This window comes from Antrostomus carolinensis, unplaced genomic scaffold (genome assembly GCF_000700745.2).
Source record: "Antrostomus carolinensis isolate BGI_N321 unplaced genomic scaffold, ASM70074v2 scaffold8136, whole genome shotgun sequence".
Classification (NCBI taxonomy): domain Eukaryota; kingdom Metazoa; phylum Chordata; class Aves; order Caprimulgiformes; family Caprimulgidae; genus Antrostomus; species Antrostomus carolinensis.
In genome coordinates, this window is record NW_010321197.1 from 113,013 (window position 1) to 135,432 (window position 22,420).

Consider the following 22,420-nt stretch of genomic DNA (forward strand, 5'->3'; position numbering starts at 1 on the left):
ACTTCTAGCAGTTGTAACAATGCTTTTATTTTTTTTCAGTACAAGTACTGGGTTCTGTACATCCTGTCCCTTGAAATTGAGGAGGATTAGAGTTCTTCCTCTTCACTTGCTTCCCAGGCAACAGTGACATTCAGTGAAAAGACAGCTATTAAAAATGAGGGGGAAAAAAGAGACTGTACTGTAATAGTTTTTAAATTGCTGCCCTCTTGTGATCAGAACTTAGAGTCGACAAAACCTGTAATGTAACACCCACTCGTGTTTGGGTAACTGGCCATTGCCACTGTTGCGTGGGGTTCTGCTTTAAGGAGCTAACGGGGAAAAGAAAGAAAGGATGCTTGTTCTGGAAAGATCTCTCAAAGCTTTTATTTCTTTCCACTGTTCAGCCTGTTTCAGCATCAGCTGCACACATTTTGGGTGAAGTTTGCAGAGAAAAACAGGAAGCAGCCATACCTCTTGTCAGGCTTTTCTTACACTATGGCAGAATTGTGCCTTTCATAAGTGCCATTGCGAATGCTGAAGTGAAGAGAACTCAGTAAGTACCTAAAAACCCAAATTGGTATCAAACATACATACTCTGCTTTGGCTAATGTTAGGATCCTCCACTCAGTTTCTAGCTCTAGAACTTTGTAATTTCAAAAGAAACTGTTGGAGTTGTTCCTGTTCCTCCCAGCTGAGTGGCAGAGTTCTTTATAAACACATTCACTGCTCTGAAGATCTGGTGAGTTTGGTTTTAAGAGGAATTCCCATTGTGTTTTGCAAAGTCTATTTGGAGGACTATTGTAAGGTCTGAGAGAAGGGATTTTCACTCTTCACAGTCTCAATTATATTTGATGATAACTTGTGAAATCCTGCATTACCTTCAGCTGTTCATATGAAATCATTTCAGCTTTATAGTGTGCTAGTAAGCCACCTAATTCTGAGTAAAGTGTTCGTTGAATTTGTTCAAAACAAAAAGCAAGTTTCTTCCTAGACATTAATATCAAAGGCAAGTTGAGTGTCTTTCCAGTTAGAGGGCTGAGGAGCAAAGGTGGGATGGGATCTGGCAGTGAATATCAGAAAACAATATATTTTTTCTGGTCACTTCTTCTAGGTCCCTCATTTGACTTACTGGTGTGGTGTCAGTTTAGTAGTGTAAGATCTGGTATTCACACCAGGCAAATCCTAAAGAACGTTTGTTGCCACAATCCTTGTGCCTGCGTAGTCGTGCTCTTGACTAACAGTGGAAGAGACAATTGGGAGTCAAGGGGAATGACAGATACTGATTCTAAAGTAACGGCTTCCTCAGTACAAAATAAAGCCTTTGTGTGGGTTGGCTTTTTTTTGGAGTGTCTGAGGGATAGCGTGTTTTCCTTCCTGTAGGTAGGTGCATTTTTTCTGTGCTGCAGATTGGCTGAAACAGCTTGGTTGCTACAGTATGAGGAAATTTGCTGCTCCCTAGTCAGTCATGTTCCTGTGATAAAACAGCAAAAATGGTGCTTGTTTTCAGGGCTTTCTGGCATTTGTAACAAGCAATAAGCTTACTTTTTTATGAAATAAAATGATGAATCCAGCATAGTAATTCATCCTGTTTTTCACTGTTTGTAAATGGGGACAACTGTAGTAAGCTGTAAAAAATAGAAAAGACATCAGTGTGTGTACAAGAACAGAAAAATAACTTCATATCAAAGTTGGATCTGCTGTCAGTAGGCACAGGTTTTGACCATATGGGTGTAAATTAGATCATTGATTGTGTCCCTATCTGCATAACCTCAGTTGCTATACAGCAAATTGCAGGTGTAAAATTAATATGAAATTACTTGCATTCTCTAAGTAATACACATGAAATGAAAAAATACACATGATAGTGCAGTGCTAACTAATGCTTAACTAATTACAGTTATGTAATTAGGCCATATGTCTAGTATAAGAAGAATTTGGTGCAAGTGGCCTTTTAGGAAAATGTGAGAGTCTGCATGGCATCAGCTGTCCACAGAGTTCCCGGGACAGAACTGGGATCTGCACTGTGGTCACTAGTGTTCTCCCAGGACAGTGCTGGAAGTCGCTTAGAAAAGATGGCTGTGTCACTGCAGCCGGTGTTCTCATCTCCCTCCCAGCTTACAAGTAGTCATTTTGTAGCAGAGGTGGTAGGTCATGTGTGATGTCCAGTGTTGTTGTGAGACTGAAATCATTGCCTCGTTCCCTTACTCAAATTAACGCTCTTCAGTAGCACGAGAAAGCGGGCGCATTTTCCCCGGTTTATATTGTAAACCCATTTGCTTTGCGCCTGCGCGTTGCCATGTGTTTGGGTGGTGCACTGAGGACACTGCACTAACACAGAGAAGAAAACCTGTGGTCCCTCTGGACTTCCTGTGACTGCCTCTTTTCTGTTATAACCTGGAAGTGCACTAATGCGATGTGACAGCATTTAATGGCGGGCTGGTGTCAAAGGGAGTTTTGGTTTGTGCATTCAAACTCAGATTTCCATCACCTTTCACCGCTTCTTTTATTTCCGTATATTAGCAGTTTATTACAAAGAAACTAAATTACAGAAAATGGTTTACTTCCAGAGATCCAAACACCATTTTCAGAGGAAACTCGTTAACTTCCAAGTGCATTGACGAGACAATGAAACTGGCAGGGATGCATTATCTGCAAGTTACACTAAAGCCAATTATAGATGAGGTAAGAGCAGTTTAGACTGTTTATTTGATAAAATGTCACTGTAAAAGGCCTTCAGGGAGCAGATACTGTTTATTCCTTCCTATTTTAAGATGGCTTTGTAGGAATAATACTTAAGAGCCTGTTTTTATGTTAAAATCCTGTGTGTTAGTTTAGCCACAGCTGAGTCACCCAATTCAAAAACAGTTGGATTGTATTAAAGGAAAGGAAAGTTTCCATTTATTTAAATAAATTACTCTGTTTTATAAAATCTAACATTTATTGTTCCTGAGAAATTAATAAAGTAGTAGCAGAAACCTGCTGGGATGCTATAAGTAATACACTTCATCAAGTGGATGGGTAAAAAAGAAAAAAATTATTCTTAGATAACTGTGTATGTGATGCATGTATTGTAACAATGGTTTATTATCTATCCTGTGCAGAATGGTGGATGTGGGTATTTTAATGCAGTAATTGGGCAATACTTTCGGTCCGCAGGCTTCCTTTAAATGATTTGACAATTTTTTCAGCTGATGTTTTAATGTTTCATAAAAAAATGACAAGTTTTTAAAGAATATATATATATACTTTCAAAGTTGACTCTGTTGGCAAAATAGGGCTTTTCTTGAACAACTGTGCCTGAGAGAGTCTAAATAAAAATTTTTCATTTCAGTTGAAGGAAAGGGTAGAACAAATTAATGCTAGTGTTTGGAAAAAAACAAAGATCACATGTAATTTACCTTTGATGCTTTGTCAAGAAAAAAACCTACAATCGATAAAGTTGGCTTTTGCCCTTTACCCCAACAGAGAAACATATTATGCTTTTTACATAACTTTTTCTACTTGAAGGTAAACTGATGTATTAATTGTTCGCTGTATTTTTTTGTAGATCTGCCAGGTCCATAAACCTTGTGAAATTGATCCTGTGAAATTAAAAGATGGTGAAAACCTGGAAAATAACAGGGTATGCATTAGATTTTGAAGATATTATCTGTATTTATACTATCAAATTTAACTGAGGTCCTCAGATGTTTGATATTGCAGATAATTTTGACATTCATTAGAATACATTGGAAGCTTTCTTAACACTGCAAACTGTTATAATTATTTTACAACAGCTTTACGTTATATTATAAATACAATATCTGTAGAATGCTATTCACTTCTCCCTTAGCCCTTGAGAACAAGGATAACTTAGCCTGTGGCTCTACTGATGACATAGAAAATGGTGCTACGAAAAAGAACAATATGCCATGCAGCTGTATCACTTGGTGTTTGTTTTTGATAGGAGTAACATTTTTACTCTTGTACCTGAATATGAGCATTTACCAAAGAGCGTATCATCGAGTATGAGATTGTTTTGCAAGTACCTAATGTTGAAAGTGAGAATCTTTAATGATGCCTTTATGAATAAAACCAGGAATAACGTCACTTTCCACAACAGAAAATGATGCTAATTTTGCCATAATCATTGCATTTTGCAGGAAAATCTGAGGCAATATGTTGATCGCATTTTTACTGTAATTACAAAATCTGGTGTGAGCTGCCCTACAGTGATGTGCGATATTTTCTTTTCACTGAGAGAATCTGCTGCCAAACGTTTTCAAGGTGAGTTTCTATATATTGTTTTCTTTTACATCACGGATAGCTTTTAAATGTAGGCTTTGTCCAGCAGTCTGCGTGAGCCGTGGTGGATTTAGTAGTTGAACAGCAGCTTATCCAAAATACCATTTGGAGGGTGTATTGATGCTGGTTTTTCCTAGATTATTCATCCCAAAAAGAATATGACTTTTAATGATTGTGTGAGTTTTCCTTAAATATCTTTCAAAGGAAAACAGCATTTAAAAAGAATATTATGATGGTATGTGTTTATGGTTTCAATACCTGCAAAGTATGCTCAGTTTTCGAATGTTTGGGTTTTTGTAATAGCTTATTCTGCAGACTCCATGCAACTGAATTATTTTCTGCTCATACATCAAACTGTAATGAAGGCCAATCTATAAATTATTGGAGTCATTGCAAGCTCATTGCCCTCGGAGGTCCATGTGCTGCAAAGGTTTTTCTAGCTGTCAAGAGAGAATTCTTTTCGCTCCCTCCTAGTTGTTGTGGCTCTGTGAGAATGAACAGGCAATGTAAAACTGGAATTGTGCAAAACAAACAACCTATGTGTTTTCATGAAGGGAAGCCAGTAAGTTTTAGAGTAATACAAGTTCAGCTTTTAAACAGTCACTTTATAGCAGAGAGACTCAAGCAGAAAGCCACTGATTGTGCTATCATGCTCTTTATTTTCTGCAAAAATAAATTTAAAAAATGTGTTTTCTGTAATTACCAACTGGAATAGATACATTAGGAGTCTGTACAGCACTTGTGCTGAGGGCTGTAACTAGATAACTGAGAGTTGGCCTCTGTGCTGAACGTTTCATAAACTATGTAAGTTACTCAACATACTTCAGTTGCATAGGTGGAATAGCACATGTTTGTATGAAATTCCATGTATGGTGGAAAAGTGAATGCTGCTCTCCTTGTAGCCTATGTAGTGAGCGTACTTCTTTTTAAAAGGCTGTCATTGGCATTTCCTTAGTTTATGCCAGTCACTCTCTGGCTCCAAATCCTTCATCATCAGTTAATCCTGTAACTCACAAACGTACACATTTCCAGCACGTGCTTGAGTTAGCTTTCTGAAGGCATTCTGATAATTTCAGAAGGTTTTTAAGGAAGGATTATTGAAATGCTGAGTTAGAGGTCTTTTTTTTTTAATAGGTGACCTAGATGTGAGGTATACAGCTGTTAGCAGCTTTATTTTCCTGAGATTCTTTGCTCCTGCCATTCTTTCTCCAAACCTCTTTCAGCTTACACCACACCATCCAGTAAGTACTGTATCAGTTTTTTTCTAGCTATGTATACGGTTCTCTCACCATAGTCTGTCTGTCAAGATTCTTTCTTCAGTTCTTGTAATAGCCTTTAGAAGTACCTTTGTTAGTTCAAAGATCTGCGGTGCCTGTCTTGGATATGAAGAATATGTTGAATGACTGTGTACATGAAGAAGCTGGGAGGTATGGGAGGAACAGTGAAATCTAAGGACAAACGAGGTAGATGGTCTGAGCTGCTGCGGGGAAGATGGTCTCTGCTTCATTTTTGCCGCTTTACATTAATGCTGGGTTGATTGTCAGCAGTGTTGGAAATGTTTTGGATACTGAGCAACTTGTCCAAGACTTTTAATAATTGCTCTTATTGGGAGTGGGGAGGGCCTGGACAGCCTTCAAGATAGAAATCTCTGGTTTTGTTTTGCAAGTGATTACCTTTGATTCTCTGAAGAGCAATAGGGAAGCTATGAAGCATGGTGGCTTAAGAGTCAAAAACCTTTAAAAAAAGCTGCTTTTTTCCTCTAGCGTTTTATTGCGTCTTCTCTAATTTTGTGTTACTTTTCTGCCAGTGAAATAAGAAATGCAGTTTAGCTTCCTCTATTCCATATTTTAAATAGCTAGTCCTTATAATATTGTTCTCTTCCTAGGATCCTCAGACTTCTCGGACTTTGACACTTATCTCTAAAACCATTCAAACACTAGGCAGCTTATCAAAATCTAAATCTGTAAGTATGCCATTTTCATTTAAAGGCTTAATTTAGGAAAGTGATTTTCTTTTTTCTTTTTTTTTAATCTTTTATCACTCATTGTAATTAAGCCTTTAAAATGCTTCAGTTGCACCAGGCTTACGCAAAACTGGTTATGTTTGCTTTGATTATAAGCCTCTCATGCTTACAGGAAAACCAAATCTGTCTTAATCTGAACTAGATTTCAGTAAAGCAAAATTGTGTGACCAACCTAGAAGTCTGTTCCAGGGCTTTTCATTCCTTCCTTCTCGAAGAATGATAGTGATAAGGAAAACCTGTGAAGTTCTCTACTTGCCTCCAGTACATGAGAGCAGCTCTACAGGGCTTTCTTTACAGATAGTTTCACCATTTTAAAGCTTGACTGAGAAGACTTGCCCAGTAAGGGGAAGGACTATGCTTTTCTTTTCATATAATTTCATTTTTATGCCCATCAGTGTTGAGATTAAATCTAGAAGGCTGTGCACTGGATGTTTGATCGAGCTAACACTTGCGTTTCCAAGGCACCACACTGCTATATCTGGTGATAATTTGGGGTCACTGGTGGTCTCATTAGGAGTCACAAAGGCAGCTATAGATGACTCTGTACCTCAGTTATGAATCCTTCAAGACAGTAGAGTTCCTTCTCACACACTTTGTCAGCTTCTTTTAGGACCAAGTTTCAAAGCCAAAGCAGATCCTTGATGCTTTTGAAGAATACATTGTTAACTGTAGTAACTGAACATTTGAAATGCATTCTGCTACCTTTTTGAAATAAAAATTTGGTACTACTGAATGTGTGCTGTACAAGGTGAAAGTAGTGCTTTGCTTATTTTACCCCTGGCCAGAAGAAAAACCCTCTTATCTGGGGTGGCTTGCCTTATGATCTACTGCTGTTAACAATAATATTTTCTGTATAAATTGTATTATGATATGCATGGCTTTGGCTTTGTATTTCAGGCCAATTTCAAGGAATCCTACATGGCTACGTTTTATGACTATTTTAATGAGCAGAAATATGCAGATGCAGTAAAAAATGTAAGTAATGCATGGGAATGTGCTGAAAATGCTACCGTGTTGTTGAAGCTGATGCTCGATATCCCAGAATATAATCTATACTATTTGTAAACCAGGAAGCCTCTGCTGGAAAAAGCAGACTCCTGATAACTGGAATATTCAAGAAGCTTGCATCAAATTACGTGCATGTCTATAGTAGAATTTCTTTGTATCTACTTCTACTTAATAGTTAGATTGGATTAACAAGCTACTGCTTAGAGCTTGTGACATGCGCATGGTTCATAGGATGCTGCAGATCTGTAATGAAAATTGCTTAGTCTGAAAGGAAGTGAAAGGTACGTATAACAAAGGAGAAGCACAAAAAATGTTGGTCATCTGCAATTTTTCTGCTTAAGAGCATTTGCACTATTTTTAATTTACAACCCAGGAAACCTTGCAAATTCTTCAGGCTCTGCCATTACCTTCTGTTTAACTACTTTTACAATATTTTCTTGTAGCTCTGTGCTGTACAAATGTTAAAGAATTTAATTTGGGTAGTGTGGTACTGTCATTTTTATCGATGCTTTTTGTTCACTTTTTAGTTTCTAGATTTAATTTCATCTTCGGGAAGGAGAGATCACAAGAGCATAGAGCAGCCTATATTGCTTAAAGAAGGGTAAGCGTGCATGTGCAACAAAACCCTCTACTTGTGTGCTTGCTACCATTCCAAGGCAGCTATCTCTTTTTCTGCCACCCCTGTTCCATCCATGTGTTCAGAGAAGAATGTAGGAAGATTCCTTTTGTTGCTGTTTCTTCTCTTTGTGGCTGCTATAGCTGATTTTAACATCTTCCCATTTGATTTAAACATCTTTATTTAAGTATGTTTTGAAATAAATGGAGAAAAAAGAAGCCTGTAGAACTTAATTAGCACAGCTAACGCAAAATAAACTTAAATCGGCATTATGTTAAAATCAAGTTGTTTTTTTTTTTTTTTTCTTCTTAACTCCAGTGATCAAAAGCTGTAAAATTCTGCTATAAAGGCAGATACTGAATATCTTAGTGAGGGCAAAGCCTGCAAATGGAATTTGCTTTTGCAAATTTGTAAGATCCATAAGCTAATCATTATCATGGCCATTTTGAAGAAAATTTGTTATGCACTTGGAACGGTTTCTGGTTTTAGTATCTTTCCTTTTTTTGGAAGCATGTTTCATATACCATATTAGTTCTAGAGACTAATGGTTGACATTTTTTGTGTTACAAAACTGAGTTGTTAAGATCATCTGCAAGCACTGTAGAAACAGCTTCTTTGACCTGGGACAAAGAAAGCAAAAAATCCAGATTCTTCCTGTTAGAGCTCAGTAAGCTGAACTGCTGCTTGAAAGTAAGCTTTCATGGTAGCTCTAAGTCATGCAAAAATTAGGTTTTCAGTGAAAACATGACTACACGTTCCAGTTAACCTCTGCAGTTCACTTCACTCTTCTGATGAGCATCTCTCCCTAGAAGCAAGCTTGTCTATTTTAATTCTGTACATTTATCATTCTTTTGGTTTTGGAAATAAATGTATAGTTTGTAACATTTTCCCTCTAACTTTAAAACATTATTTTTTCTGCCTCTGTCTTTATTTTGCTCCTGTCTGATTTTTTTCTGTCTTTTCTTGCTTGGCCTGTGGCTGCTGTTGTAAGGACTCTTAAACTAACAATAAAGAAAGTTGATGGTAATAGTTCATGCAGGTAAGATGGTAGGGGCAGTTGGTGCTTTGCTGTAGCTTCTGGCTGACAGCATGTCCTTCCTCTGCAACGATAGACTTGTCTGACTGAACTTCGGGGAGGAAGTACTCTGTTTAACAATCCTGAAATGCCTGTGTAAACCCAGCAGAGAACATTTTGTTATCTGTTTCTTGATGTTGACTAGCTTTTTTTTTGTTTTCTTTTTTTTTCCTTCCTTAAAATAAAAAACTTCTGTAAATAGAGAAAAAAGGACTTTTATCTGTAGGCAGGGGCTCCAAGAAGCACTGAGATTTGCTTAATATTCAGTGTATCTATCCCAGTGAACTCACTGAAAGTGATTAAGAAGTGGCCATACATTTTCTAGGTACCTCTTAAGTAGCATTCACGTAAATTGTTCTCAAGGTTAAGAATTGGCCTTCAGCTGGCTATTTTTCCTGACATGTTGCCTTATTGCCATGTTATATCATGGGGAGTGGGTGGGAATATTCACAGCCTTTGATTTGATTCTTCTCCAGATTGATTGGCTGGTTAGTGGGGTTTCTGTTTGCCTTTGCAATGTTTTTGTTTGCTTTTGGTTTTTTAATCTATCTTTGCTTCTGTTAAGAGTATCTAGATGGAAAGCTATAGCGTATGTACTTCTGAATGAATGTACAGTACCAAAGATTAGTCACTGGCACTTGGGTTTGCTGGCATTGGTCATGCCATTGCTGCTTAATAGCTGACTGTGGCTCATTCCAAAGGAAGAGAGTCAAAAGGAGAACTGGTCCTGCTGTTCTTGTAGGTGAAAGGGGCATACTGAGGCTTCCAAGCAAGGCTAGGGCAGATCCAAAATTAGTTCTACCATAAACATGAGAAGAAACAATATCTCCAACCACCCAGCACTGAAATGGGTTTCATATTAGTCTTTTTTTGGCCTTTGTGCTTCTGACCTTTTGCTCCAACTTCTCATACATCCTGCAAATGTTAGAAACAAAGAAATCCTTTAAATTGCCCTTAACTTTTGTGGCTTTGAATGCTTGTCACCTGTCTGTGGAAATAAAAGCACATTCTTCTCTTGGCTATGTCAGCTATGAAGAATTTAATTAGAAGTGTGCTCTTAGCTCTGCAGTATGGAGTTTGCATTTTTCAAAGACAGCTCTGTAGGATTTTGCAGTTTTAAGTCACATTTTAAGCGTTGGCATCAGAAGGAAGAGAAACTGGCTTGGAGAACATACTGTCCAGCCCAAGGATGCCTGCTCTTCCCTTGAAATTGCTTAACTTTGAAATATGAAGACTATGGCCAGTGGGCCTTGTGGTGACCTGTATCATATGGTTTTATTAAATATATCTCAAGTAATCCAAGAATAAGGACCGAGACAATAACTGTCTGACCATTTTAAGAATGAGAGAGGTGTGTAACTATAACTGGTTTAAAAAAAATAAAAATCTGTTGCTGTACAGAGTCCTTGTCAGCTTTTGCCCACACCACTTGGAATGGGGGGCAGGCACCAGCCCAACTGGTTATGAAACAGTTAAAATCTGAAGGACCTTGAGTTTCTGTTTAAGCATTAAACAGACCTACAGTTCGGTTGGATGCATTGTAGTTTCTGACTGACAATACCAGAAGCAAGAAACAGCATTAGCTGTTCTAAGTGTTTTAGCTCCGCTATTGAAAATCTTTGACCAAATAATTCGCTGTTCTCTCTGTGTGCTCTTTGTGCTGTTTGGTGCCTTCCTGCTTGATAAAAACTACTCTGTAGTAAGTAGTTTTTACGGGCTCCATTGTACAGTTCTGTGTTTTTCACAGTAGTTAATCTAATGTGTAGAGTAGCTCTACTGCATATGCATACACTTTTTTTTCCACCAAAAGTGATACTGAGCAGTATGAAGTCACCAGGCTTTCCAAAGTCACCTTGAAGCTTTTGGATTGATTTAGTGTTTAGGAAAGTGCTGGATGCATCACAGTTTCTCGTAAGCTAATTCAAGTTTAAAATGAATTAAAGCTGACAACTCACTAAATGAACCCCCCTCCTCTGCCAAAAAAGGCAGTGCAGGAGGTTCTAGCTTTCAGCTATCAGATTGCTTTGTATGTTATCGAAAACATATTTCCAATTGCAGCATCAATTTGCAATTGCAAATGGAGTTGTGGAACATCCTGATTTTGTTTCTAGAGCTTGAGAGTGACTAAAGCATGTAAAGGTACAGTCCCTGTGCTCCAGAGGCCTTACACCTGCCTTTTAGTTATTAAACACTCTAAACCTTTTCAGCTTTCTCACAGCTTTAAAAAAAAATGATAAAAAAAGCTTGTAAAGTTAACAGGTCAAGCTTAGCAGAGCCATGCTAACCAAGGAAGAGCACAAGCCAGCCAACTAGAGCCCCTATGTGGACTACAGGTCAAGCTACACAGCTTGCCCCTTATCTAGGTCTGGAAGAAGGACAGGCTCAACTAACAGGTGCACTAAACCTATCCAAATGTGACTTACCTTTCCTTGTCAAAACAAGGCCTCAATAATTAGAAAACATTGTGTCCCCTCCTAAAACTTCACAAGTGCAATCACGTATATGTGTGTATGTATGTATATATGTGTAAATCTATGTACATAAATACATATTGTATATGTATCCATATATTTATATGCATGTATATCTAAAATCTGGTGTATTGTAACAACTGTTGTTCTGTTTGCTAGGTTCATGATCAAGAGAGCACAGGGAAGGAAACGATTTGGTATGAAAAACTTCAAGAAGAGATGGTTTCGCTTGACAAACCATGAGTTTACCTATCAGAAAAGCAAAGGTAACAAAGGTTTGCCAGTCTTTTTTGATACATTAAAGCAAAGATTAAAGTAAGGATTGTGTAAGAACAGAACACTGACATCTAGGTCTGTAACTGTAGAAGGCACAGATGCAGGCAAGTCTGTCAGCCTTTATGTTCTTGCCCTTTTTTTAGTTTGTCTGTACTGACTGTTAGAGAAGCTTCTTGGATAGCACAGTACCCTGTAAATTAGCAGAATAGTTGATAATATTTATCTTAATATCAGTTATAAACATCATCTGTAGGTTTCACAGTTACCTAGTAGATTGGCCAAGGAAACAAAATTCAGGATACAAATACCTTATGCTGCAATTTTGTATTGAACATTCTCAGATGCATCTCAGCTTGTTCTCATAAATTCTGTAGCATTGGCACAACTAGCTGCAATAGGCAGGGATTTGCCTGCAAGCTTTGAACTTGCAAAAATGTGTTCACTTATGTTGCCTAAGATCAAAGATTTTGCTTTTTACAAAATGTTTGTCTGTTCAGTAGTACACAACAAATGCCACTTCCTTCCATTATATAAATACATAGGGAGTCAGAGAGATAAGGAAACATGCTCAGATCATGCCAGTCATAATTTCACACTCAACTTTGAGATCTTCAGCAACACCATCAACCTAGTTCATTTGAGCTGACAGGAATGATTTCTTTCATTGTCACCTTCTCAGGAAATACACTGTGTCCTGCTGCAGCAGTTGGTTTCTAGGAGGTTTGTTAGCATAACAGAGTGCAGCTGAAAACAGAAATTAATTTAAGATAGTACTTCAGGACCATGCTAGTAAATCCCTCCTGAGCAAAAGATTTTTTTTAATGTGCAATCAAAATGATCTTCAAAGGAATGGAATCAGCCCTTAGAATAACAGCAGAGGGTGAAGTTGAGTTATGAATAAGTTACTCAGTATCTGTGTGTGTGTGTTCTGCAGGTGATCACCCTCTGTGTAGCATTCCAATTGAAAACATTCTGGCAGTGGAAAGACTGGAGGAGGAATCGTTTAAAATGAAAAATGTAAGTAGGTCATCTTCATTAGTTTACTTGTTAGGCTGGTCCAGATCCACCAGCCTAATCGCCTTTTTCCCTTTTGTAACCTGGCTTGAGTTTCTGTTGGAAGATGTACAACCACAGCTGCTTGTTCTGTATATAGTAGCACGAGTTTCCAAAAGTACAGCCATTCAGATTCTTAACAGCCTAGTCAGCAGTCCTTGGGTTTCGTGATCTGCAGCACACTCAGTACTGACCGCTGCTGATCAGTTGTCTGGGCTACGTAATGTCAGACACAGGTAAGATAATCGAGTCCTTGCCCTTTCTGTCAGACCTCTCTGTTGGGGAGGAACTGACTGCTTGTAACTGTGAAGGGTCACATCTTCTTTCTTAGCTGTCAAGTTTTCTTTGTTGGTTAATGAAAGTGCATGTATATTTGGGTTAGGTCATGTGCCAGAACAACTTCTGCCCTGTGCCAGTATCAGTTAGCATTTTAATTGCCACATTAGGAAATAAAATACAGCTGCATTTCTTGTGCATGGAACACTACTGCCAACTTCAGTATGTGAGACATACCATCCATTGTGTAAGCAGAGGTCTTAGATATGATCAGTTTAGTTGATGTTGGGAGCCTTTTTCATACTCTTCTGCCTGTAAAGTTGAGTACAGTCTTTAAAAAGTTTTATTTAAAAATAAACAAAAAAAAACAGCTCAGTGTTTTCAAGTTCTAAACATGTATGTACTACAGACATCTTTATACACTTAAATGGTTGTGACTTTCAGCTCTTCTGCCTTTAAGTCTTTCCTGCCATCTACAGTTCTTGTGGACACCATTCAGGGCAGTGCTCAAACCTGCTCTAGTTACTAGATTCCTCAGACAGCACTTTGTTAAAGTGAAATATAATGCTGGACTCCTCGGTATTTTCCCTGTTTCAGGTATTATTTGGTTGTACTTCTCTGGCTCTGGTGTTTAAAACTCACATTAATTACATAGGTGAAAGTAACCAAGCTTCAAACTGTCAGGAGGCAGCTGTAACATGCAGTGTACTGTTGCCAGCTGTACTCTGCAAAATAACTTGATTGAACTAAAAGTAGCCACACAGTTGAGATAAAACTTACTGTGTGTGGAGAGGAACCGAGATATAATTCTGATCAACTTTCCAGTGACAGCAGTCTTTAACTTATGCTGAGTCTACTGGGTTAGAATGCATCCAAAAGATCCCTTTATTGTAAAGATTTATTATAGGAAAAAAATCCCTTTGTTGTTAACAGAGAAACTATGTGCTATTTTGGTTGATTAAATTCAGTATTACCTAGGAAATGAAGGTGACTACATCCATTCTGGAAAGTAAAGTTCAGAGTCTTTCCATAAGCAGCAGAAAATACCATTATCACCTTCGTGTGCTAATATATTCCTATTTATCTTGCCACACATGAATAGAATACTGCAGCAAGAAGAGAAATGTCAAAACACCACAGCAGATGTATTTGTGATGGATATTCCATCATGGGTGCTAAGCATGATTGAAGATCCACATTTTCTGTAAATACTCTCTATGTATCTGTGCTCTGAATTGCACCAAGTCTCTCTTCCTCACTCCTGATAAATCTGTCTGTCTGGACATAAGGCCAGTAGCCTTCATCTTCCTTGAGCACAGTTTGCGGGCTGTGGAGGTTGGCTTTAAGTACCGCTCAGGTCTCCTATGTTGTTTGAGAAGCAACTGGTTGGTGGTTTCGGTAGTGTAAAGGTCTTGCAACCTGTTGAAATTCTTGGCTTGGTTCTGGGCTTCTCAGTAACAGTTGCCACATGTTAGTTCGCTTAGGTTGGTATCCCCTTACACAAAGCCATGCTCCTTAAATCTGTTCCTTTGTTGTAAAGCAGAGGGCTTCATTTACCCCAGCAGGACATTAAAATTCTTCTCCCTGTAGTTCTGTGTTATCAGAGGGTTGAGCTGCACGTTCCTGTCTTCCTTGTTCCTTCCTTCCCCATTCCCCAGATGCAAATTGCCAGTTTATGCCCTGAAAAGTTTTGTTAAAAGGACTCTGTTAAAATACCCACTTTGGGGTGTATTTTGGCAGTGCTGGACTGACGACACTAGCAGCTCCTACGCTGCTGTTGTGTGTTGTGCCTTTCTAATTATTGTCTGATTTCTATAAGGATACTAAATCCAGGGAAATGACTGTTGGAGCTTTCCCTTTCCTGTCAGGTGAGACATTGTAATGAAAAGAACCTGTTCATTCAAATTAGCAAGTATATTTGCAAGCTACTTCTCAGGTTATGCACCTGAAAGTGTCACAGGGGAAGAAGAGATTGTGGCTGGTACCTGTCTGCAGTATTCTCCTGACCACCTAGGTGTAGAATTCAGGCCAATGTTTCACATCCTTGTAATAGACAAAAGTGAATTTCAATTTTGGTGGGATTTCTGGGGAGGGGTGGGTTGGTGGGGTTTTTGGTGCCTCTTTGTTTTTCTTTTTAAAATAGCACAGAGAAACCAGCTGTTTGGAAAATAATATTCCACATGATATGGAATGTGTGTATGTCTAATGGTTTGAATAATCAAATGAAGAAGTAGAGGAGGAAGGATAATTTAGGAATACTTGAGAGAGAGAGAAGAAAACCCATTAAAATTAAGTATTTGCAGAAGCTAGAGGAAATTAAGATGGTTGTCATTTTCTAAAATTTGCAGTTAAGATCACTAACTTGAGCTTAGTTGTCTTCAGTGCATGATCAGTATAATCAAGCAATAAGGCCGTGCATCAGAAACTTGCCTCTTCAAGAGGAGGAAAATAAACGCAATTGTGTCACTTGAGGTTGCAAGCTGTTTTGAAGAGGCAGGAGAGCTCTAGTTTATATTTTCAGTGCCCAAACTATAATGCAGAATTAATGTGTAATTATTTGAATCACCCTGTGGTGATTAAAGAGAAACTGTATTGCTGTGATTTGCTAATAGCAGCTCTAGTTGGCTGCTGGAGTGTGGAATTTACTGAAAGGAAAGAATCATGCTGAAATAGGTGTTGAAGAGACTAGAGGGGTGGCAGTACTAAAGCGAAGCTGTCACTGAGGCTTGATCCAAACTCTTGTTTTTCTCTTTTCTGACCCCTGCTGACCAACACTTCTTTTCAGCTTGTGTATGCCCTGCGTTGGGACCCTCTGTCAGCCTTCCAAAACTTGGAGCTGCAGCATTACTAAAATTGCATCCCTGAGGCTGACAACAAATCTTGTTGAGGCCCAACCAGCAAGTTGATATTAGCTGTTTGTAAATCATCTCCTACAGGAACAGTATCTTATTTCTTGTACCAAGTGAAAGGTCTTGTTGTTCTAAGGGAACAGTTGCTGCTTGGTTTTGTGTTGAAATGTATTTATTGGTACATTCTTTTAGTATGCTCTGGTTTTGCTTTAATAAATCATCAATCCGAGCCCAGTCTTATATTCACTGCCTCATTCTGGTGGTTTATTCTGTGATTTATTTCCTTATTTGCAGATGTTCCAGGTGATCCAGCCTGAAAGAAGAGTCCTATATATCCAAGCAAATAATTGTGTGGAGGCCAAGGACTGGATTGATATCCTCACCAAAGTTAGCCAATGCAACAAGAAGCGCCTCACGGTCTACCATCCCTCTGCCTATCTTAATGGCCACTGGCTTTGCTGTAAAGCTACTGCAGATAATACTCCTGGCTGCACACCCTGCACAGGGTAAGGATTGGTAACGTGCTGTTGGTTTAGGTATTGCCCAGGGTATGTGCATCTCTGCAGCGTGGCTTGCAGGTATGCAGTTACCAAGAAGATCTGGCAGGTACACAGGCATCGTGCTGTTTTCAAAGGCCATCTCTATTGTTTTTTCTGATACTGTCACTATCTGCATATCTTAATCAAAATGTTGACATTTTTAGAGTTCAAGACATTAATAGGAGTTGACTGTCAGATAAGATACTTTGGTTCTGATCACCTGTCATTAGTAAAAATGTCAGAAATCCCTTCAGCGTCTTGTTTGTAAATTCCTGAAACAGTTACCTGCTTCTAGATTTAATTCTAAACTGATCTTTTTCTAAGGGGCTCACTCATGCTCTCTGTAAAATGAAGAGGTACTGTCTGGTTCGTAGGAAACTAATTTCATCTAAAATGAGAGAAGCAGCAATCCTGTAGTGGTAGTCTCAGAATATCTAAGATCTGGACGGCTGGGAGTTTAGTGCTTTGGCTCCTCCGTCTGGTTACAGCGGACTAATTCACCAAAAGGTCTGGATACCAATACAGTCCTCTCTCAAGTTAGAGTGAAAGCACACTGGATAAATGTAGGCATAAAGAAGTTTGCACTTGTCTACCTTTTCTCTTGGGAAGAATAGGAAGTTTTGAGCTCCATTACATACAATCTGTTGGCTTTCATGAGTACTCACTCTTACTTTCATCATCCTTGTTAAATGCTTTTTGTGCCATAATACACTGTTTAGCGTATAACTTCAACCTCTTTTCCTTATGCCTTGCAGAGGCCTGCCAGCAAATATACAACTGGATATAGATGGAGATAGAGAAACTGAGCGCATCTACTCTCTTTTCAACCTCTATATGGCAAAATTGGAGAAAATGCAAGGTGAGGATGAAAGATGGTTGCATCTTCAATACACTTAGCAAGGCAAAAATACCTGGGAAAAATTGTATGTTCTAGCTAGGCCAGCCTTGTGAATCACATCCTAGAACACAGTGGCCGTTATTTAACTTGCTTCCCCTTCTGCTGTCTTGAGGCAGTTGTGTGAATTATTTTTGGTGCAGTGTCAGTCTCATAGTCTGTCCAAAAGTTCTGTGTGTAATAAGCAGTTGTTTGAAATACGGTCTTAACCACAGTATCCTAAAATAGCGTAGGCACAGAACATTGCTTGGATGCTTTGAATTTACAAATCGGAGTGTGCACTAAGCCAGAAGTTTACTGATCCTGAAAAGAAGCACCAGCAAAGTTGAGGATTCAGTGGAACATGGTTTTGTGTTACCAGAAGTCACGTGCGCATTCCCCAGTTCAGATCCCAAGAACAGGCTGGATACAGATGGCTTCCTCGGGAAGGCTCTTTTGGAATTATCAGCTAAAGATGGCCTGTGGATGTCTGTGAAATGTTGAACAGTGAAGTTTGGGCTGGGAAACCCTCAGGAGCTGAGGAGAACAGAGATGTGACATGAGGGATAAAAGAAGAGACAGCAGAGGAAGTTAGTAGTAGGCATGCCAAGAAAAGTATCCGGTGTACATGATGCCAGACTTGAAATCCCAGTTTAGCACAGGGAGTGGCAGGGAAGCCTTCACTGTGGCGCTGATCTTTAAATAGGACTTTATTTTATAATATGAGATAAGCCAGTGGTGTCAAACACACAGGTTGGAAAGCACTTTAATCCATTCCTGGCCACCGCGCCGTTGCAGACTTAAGATCCCCGCCACTTCCGAGCTGTCTGAACCAATGCCCGGCTCTCCCCTGTTCCGAATCCTCAGTGCCGAAGCCAGCGTCGAGTTTCAGTGCCGGGGAAAAGGACGCGGCTCTCTGTGCAGCAAGGGGAAGGAAACTCGAAAGCTGAGACTGGGACAGCAGTAAAGCTGGAAAGCTAGGGAAAAACAGAGACAGAGTGAGGTGTCCTCTCTCCCCTTCTAATACACTTGGCTACAGTGCAGAACTAGATCACACAATGAATGTGTTGCAGATGTTTGCATGTGATCAGTGTCCTGATCTCTTAGCCAGGAAGGCTCCCTGCTAGGATAAGGAGGTAGCATGACTTGCCCCTTGCTAGCTTATGTCCTTAAGCAGGCAGCCAGGCAGTAGCCGTGACATTTTGCTTATGCTTGATGTATGAATCTTTCAGGGGCAATGTGGTAAAACTTCTTCTGTGACTGCTTCAACCTGTAATTGTTTTGAATTCAGTCTGTTGTGCAGTGCCGTACTTGCTGCTGAGCTGCTGCTTAGGGATGGAACCTGTCCTTCTGACAAGTGTATACTTGACTTTGTGCAGGCCAGCCCTGCAGCACAGTGGCAGAGTTCCCAAAGTGTGTGCGTGGGGTACTGCTGGTGGTAGCTGAGATGAAAGCATTGCCTGTGCAACCAAGGACAGCTTCGCACCAAGCCAGGAGCAGCTGCCGGGCTTGCTGCCCTTTCCTTACAAGACGAGGAGGAGGGAACAGGCATGGGACAGCCTCAGTGCCTACCACCAGCCCAGCAAAAGGATAGGGAACTGATCCTTCTGCTGTTGCTGTCAGCTACAGTTCTGTGATGGTCATATGGAACCAAACCAAGGAACTGTATGAACCCTGGACTGAGTCTTTTTAGTCTGCTTGCCTTGCTTTTTTCCCCTGCCTGCCTGATACTTATTCCTATACTTATTTTATTTTCCCCAGAGGCGTGTGGCAGCAAATCTGTGTATGATGGACCTGAAGAGGAAGAATATTCTACATTCATCATTGATGACCCTAAGGAGACGTATAAAACACTAAAGCTGGTTATTGAAGGTGTTGCAACTCTAGAGCAAGAGCACGCTCAATATAAGAGGGATAAATTTAAGAAGACAAAATATGGAAGCCAGTAAGTATAATGGGTTGTCCTAACAGTAGAACAGTCCTGGGAAATGATGTTTCCCTTGCTTATGTCCTGACCTTCACCATATTCATGTTCAAAAATGATCCTGCAAATACATACAAAGATTGTGACTTAGGATTAATACCACAGTACTTTAAAGGACTGAAGGAGTTTTAAAATGCTTATTTCTTAATTCACTTTCATTCATTAAAATAAGTGTGAGGTTTGGGGGTTTTTTTGGTCTTTTTTCATTTTTAAATTTTGAACCTGTGCTCATGGAATGAGCAGTAAATAGCAGAAGATACATATATTTACCAGCTTCTTTTAGAGTGGCTGATACAGCCACATGACTGTATTGTGTGTACGTGTAGATAAAGGAGCATTCTGTGCATGACTGACAAAAAGGTGGATCATTTCCATCAGTTCAAGTAAGATGCAGTATTATCATTACAACTGCAGCTTTGAAAATCCAACTTGGGGAAAAGGTTTTGTCTGGTCACTTTCTGTTCTGGCATTTTGATGTCCTGAGAGAAAATTTTATGTATAGTACTTTTTCCTTTTTTTTTTTTTTTTCCCTTTTATTTTAGAGAACATCCCATTGGTGACAAGAGCTTCCAGACGTACATCAGGCAGCAGTCAGAGATCTCAGCACATTCCATATGAAGTGCAAAGGAAATCACAGGACAGTGCTGAAGGGTCGATCAGTGAAGCTAAACAGCAAAATAAAAGGGAAGCCACACATGTAGCAAAATGTATGGATAAGTGTCAAGCTTACAAACTTTGAGACTTGCTAAATGTATTCTCTTTTCAAGAAACTGTTATAATAGTTGCTATGCACTTTATTCATCTGATTATTACCAGATGATAAAACTCTGCCTTCTAGGCAGTTGTTGTCATGTGTATTTTTAAATTTGCCTTGGTTTCTTGGAATCTAGTGATCAGTTCAATGATCGAGGTGTGTGGACTTCATCTTGACAACTCCAATGCAATTCCTTATGTTTCGGAAACCAAGCATGCTGCTAATATGCAGCATTTTCTAGAATGGTTGTTTGTTACTGGTTTTTGTTCCTGATTGATGTATATTATGTCACACCCCTGTGTGCTCTCTTAGGAAAAGCTTAGTAACACTTTACTTTTAATGCCTGCATTTAGAAAAGAAGCAGAGAAAAAACCCTCTGATGTAACCTCTTGCGTTGTAGCTTGTATTCTGAGCAGGCCAAGGAGCAGGCCTTTTGTTTTTACAGCAGCATAATTTTTGCTAAATGTGCACAGTTTTTTTAATAGAAGTTCAGATCTGAATGGTACTCTTGATATTTTTGAGATACAAAGTCATTTCTCCAGACACAATTCAGCAGAATGGTTTTGAAGATGCAACCTCAGCAGTATAATAAAACTGACTCTCATAAATATGAGTAAGAAAGAAATGTCAAAGTTACATGTCTCTCATGCAGTCCAGTGAAAGGTAATCTTTGAAAGTCTGCCAACTGAACGGCAAGGTAAGCTGATTTTGATGACCTTTCACCACCACAGCAAGAAGGATAAATAGAATACGAGTCTGGCAGCTGAGACATACTGACTCCCAGGCACAAAAACGGTCAAGATGGGTTTTCTCTGAAAGGATGTTTAAGCACTGGAGTCCATGCTATCCTAGTACCACTTGCTTTTCTGGAAAATAGATTTCTACTTTTCAAAAAATGTTTTTAAATACTTTTTTAAAGAGAATTGTTTAAAGGATATTTAGTATATTAACACACATAATAGTAACTTGTTAATATTCTGAGTGTAGTGAAAATGGAATGAGCTGTGTATCTCACTAATACCAACAAAAGTCATTAAGGAGGGGAATAAAGATCTGCTAAATATAAGATATATATTTATGTATGCTGTTTAGTCGTACACCGTAACGTTCCTCTGTGTAAGGGTCTGATTTACAAACATCTAGCTTTGATGGCATGGAAGCCTGCATGATGGACTTTAAGCTTCTGTGGGGTAGAAGCTAGTGTTGGTTTTAAGCTGAATTGGAACAGAAAACATTGAACTATCAGTTTAATGTGAAGATATCTGTATTTTTGCTTAAAATGTTACAGAGTAACTCTTAACTGTGTCTTTGTTGCATCTGACATGATTTAAGATGGCTGAAGTACTTTGAATGCCTCTGTTTGTTAGTGATGCTCTTAGGAATGAGGTTTTCTTTTGTTTGAGTATATAGTAGAACACCTCCTAGTAGATGATAAATGGTCTTCCCCAGCAGACTGGGGAAAGGGAAGTAATGAAGCATTGCAGAGATGCATTTTGGACTCCAAGCTTTTAGCTGCCATGAACTGCAATTTTTAACATGTATTTGTAACTTAATATTGTTTATAAAATACTAATGACCTGTAATGTGTGTTCTACCTGCCAATTAAAAAGAACGTTTTATTTCTGAAAACCGTACGCTCATTTGGAGTCTGTTTAGATTCACAGTGGTCACCAGGGGTGCCTGTTGGCACAGCATCCACTGTTCAGAGTTGGACCATGAATGGAGATCCTTGTGAGTGTAAATCAATCTCCTCTGAGGCTGCTGAGTCCCATCCACACTCTTCCTCCCATTCCCACCCCTGTTTTTGGGTCAGCATTGCACCCATGGGACTCTGCAGTGAACCAGAGTGGGCACCTCAGCCAGCCACAAACTCCTCTTGCGAAGAAAGTGGTTATTGCTCAGCTAGATCAGCCTTTTGAACTGGTTCCTTGTGTTATTACACAGATGTTGCTGCTGCCAGGAGAGGTGAGTCCATGTTGAAAGGACAGGAGGAAGGAGTTGAGAGCACGGCACTGCATGTAGATTGACTCATGACCCTGTGGAATCAGCACCTTTCTGAACAGGACCTGTTCTGTGGCAGAACCTTGGACTTCCTGAGGTTTGTGCAAGTCAGTGTTCTGGAGCTTACCAGTCCTCTCCGGATGCTCCTGTGGATTTAGGTTTGGCTCTGAGGCGTTGTGTGACAAGCTGCACTCACTGGTTCTGTTGGGGAGTGTTTGTAGGAAGGCTGGGCAACAGACCCGCTGGCCTAGCAAGCTGCTGCTGACTGGCTCATTGAGGAGTGTGTTAGTCTAGCCTCCTGTTCAAGGTGACTCCCACTGCTGCTATCAGGCGTCTCGTGTCACCAGAACACAGGCAT

General features: G+C 39.4%; 1 protein-coding gene across 2 annotated transcripts in view; it reads left to right on the forward strand.

The window, feature by feature from the left end:
* The window catches only part of LOC104526404 (ras GTPase-activating protein 3), a 97,244-nt gene extending 75,554 nt beyond the window's left edge, over positions 1-21,690 (forward strand). Inside the window, exons 10-24 of one of the 2 annotated variants that reach the window (XM_029085419.1) lie at positions 384-532; positions 2,547-2,661; positions 3,527-3,601; positions 4,122-4,245; positions 5,398-5,504; positions 6,149-6,226; positions 7,184-7,261; positions 7,822-7,895; positions 8,902-8,949; positions 11,616-11,722; positions 12,667-12,749; positions 16,205-16,416; positions 17,205-17,308; positions 19,085-19,268; positions 19,850-21,690. In XM_029085419.1, the coding sequence (XP_028941252.1) occupies positions 384-532; positions 2,547-2,661; positions 3,527-3,601; positions 4,122-4,245; positions 5,398-5,504; positions 6,149-6,226; positions 7,184-7,261; positions 7,822-7,895; positions 8,902-8,949; positions 11,616-11,722; positions 12,667-12,749; positions 16,205-16,416; positions 17,205-17,308; positions 19,085-19,268; positions 19,850-19,925 (1,614 nt within the window). In that variant the 3' untranslated portion in view covers positions 19,926-21,690. The remainder of the gene's footprint in view (positions 1-383; positions 533-2,546; positions 2,662-3,526; positions 3,602-4,121; positions 4,246-5,397; positions 5,505-6,148; positions 6,227-7,183; positions 7,262-7,821; positions 7,896-8,901; positions 8,950-11,615; positions 11,723-12,666; positions 12,750-16,204; positions 16,417-17,204; positions 17,309-19,084; positions 19,269-19,849) is intronic. The other variant, XM_010169846.1, reaches the window with a different exon arrangement.
* Positions 21,691-22,420: the final 730 nt, after the last annotated feature.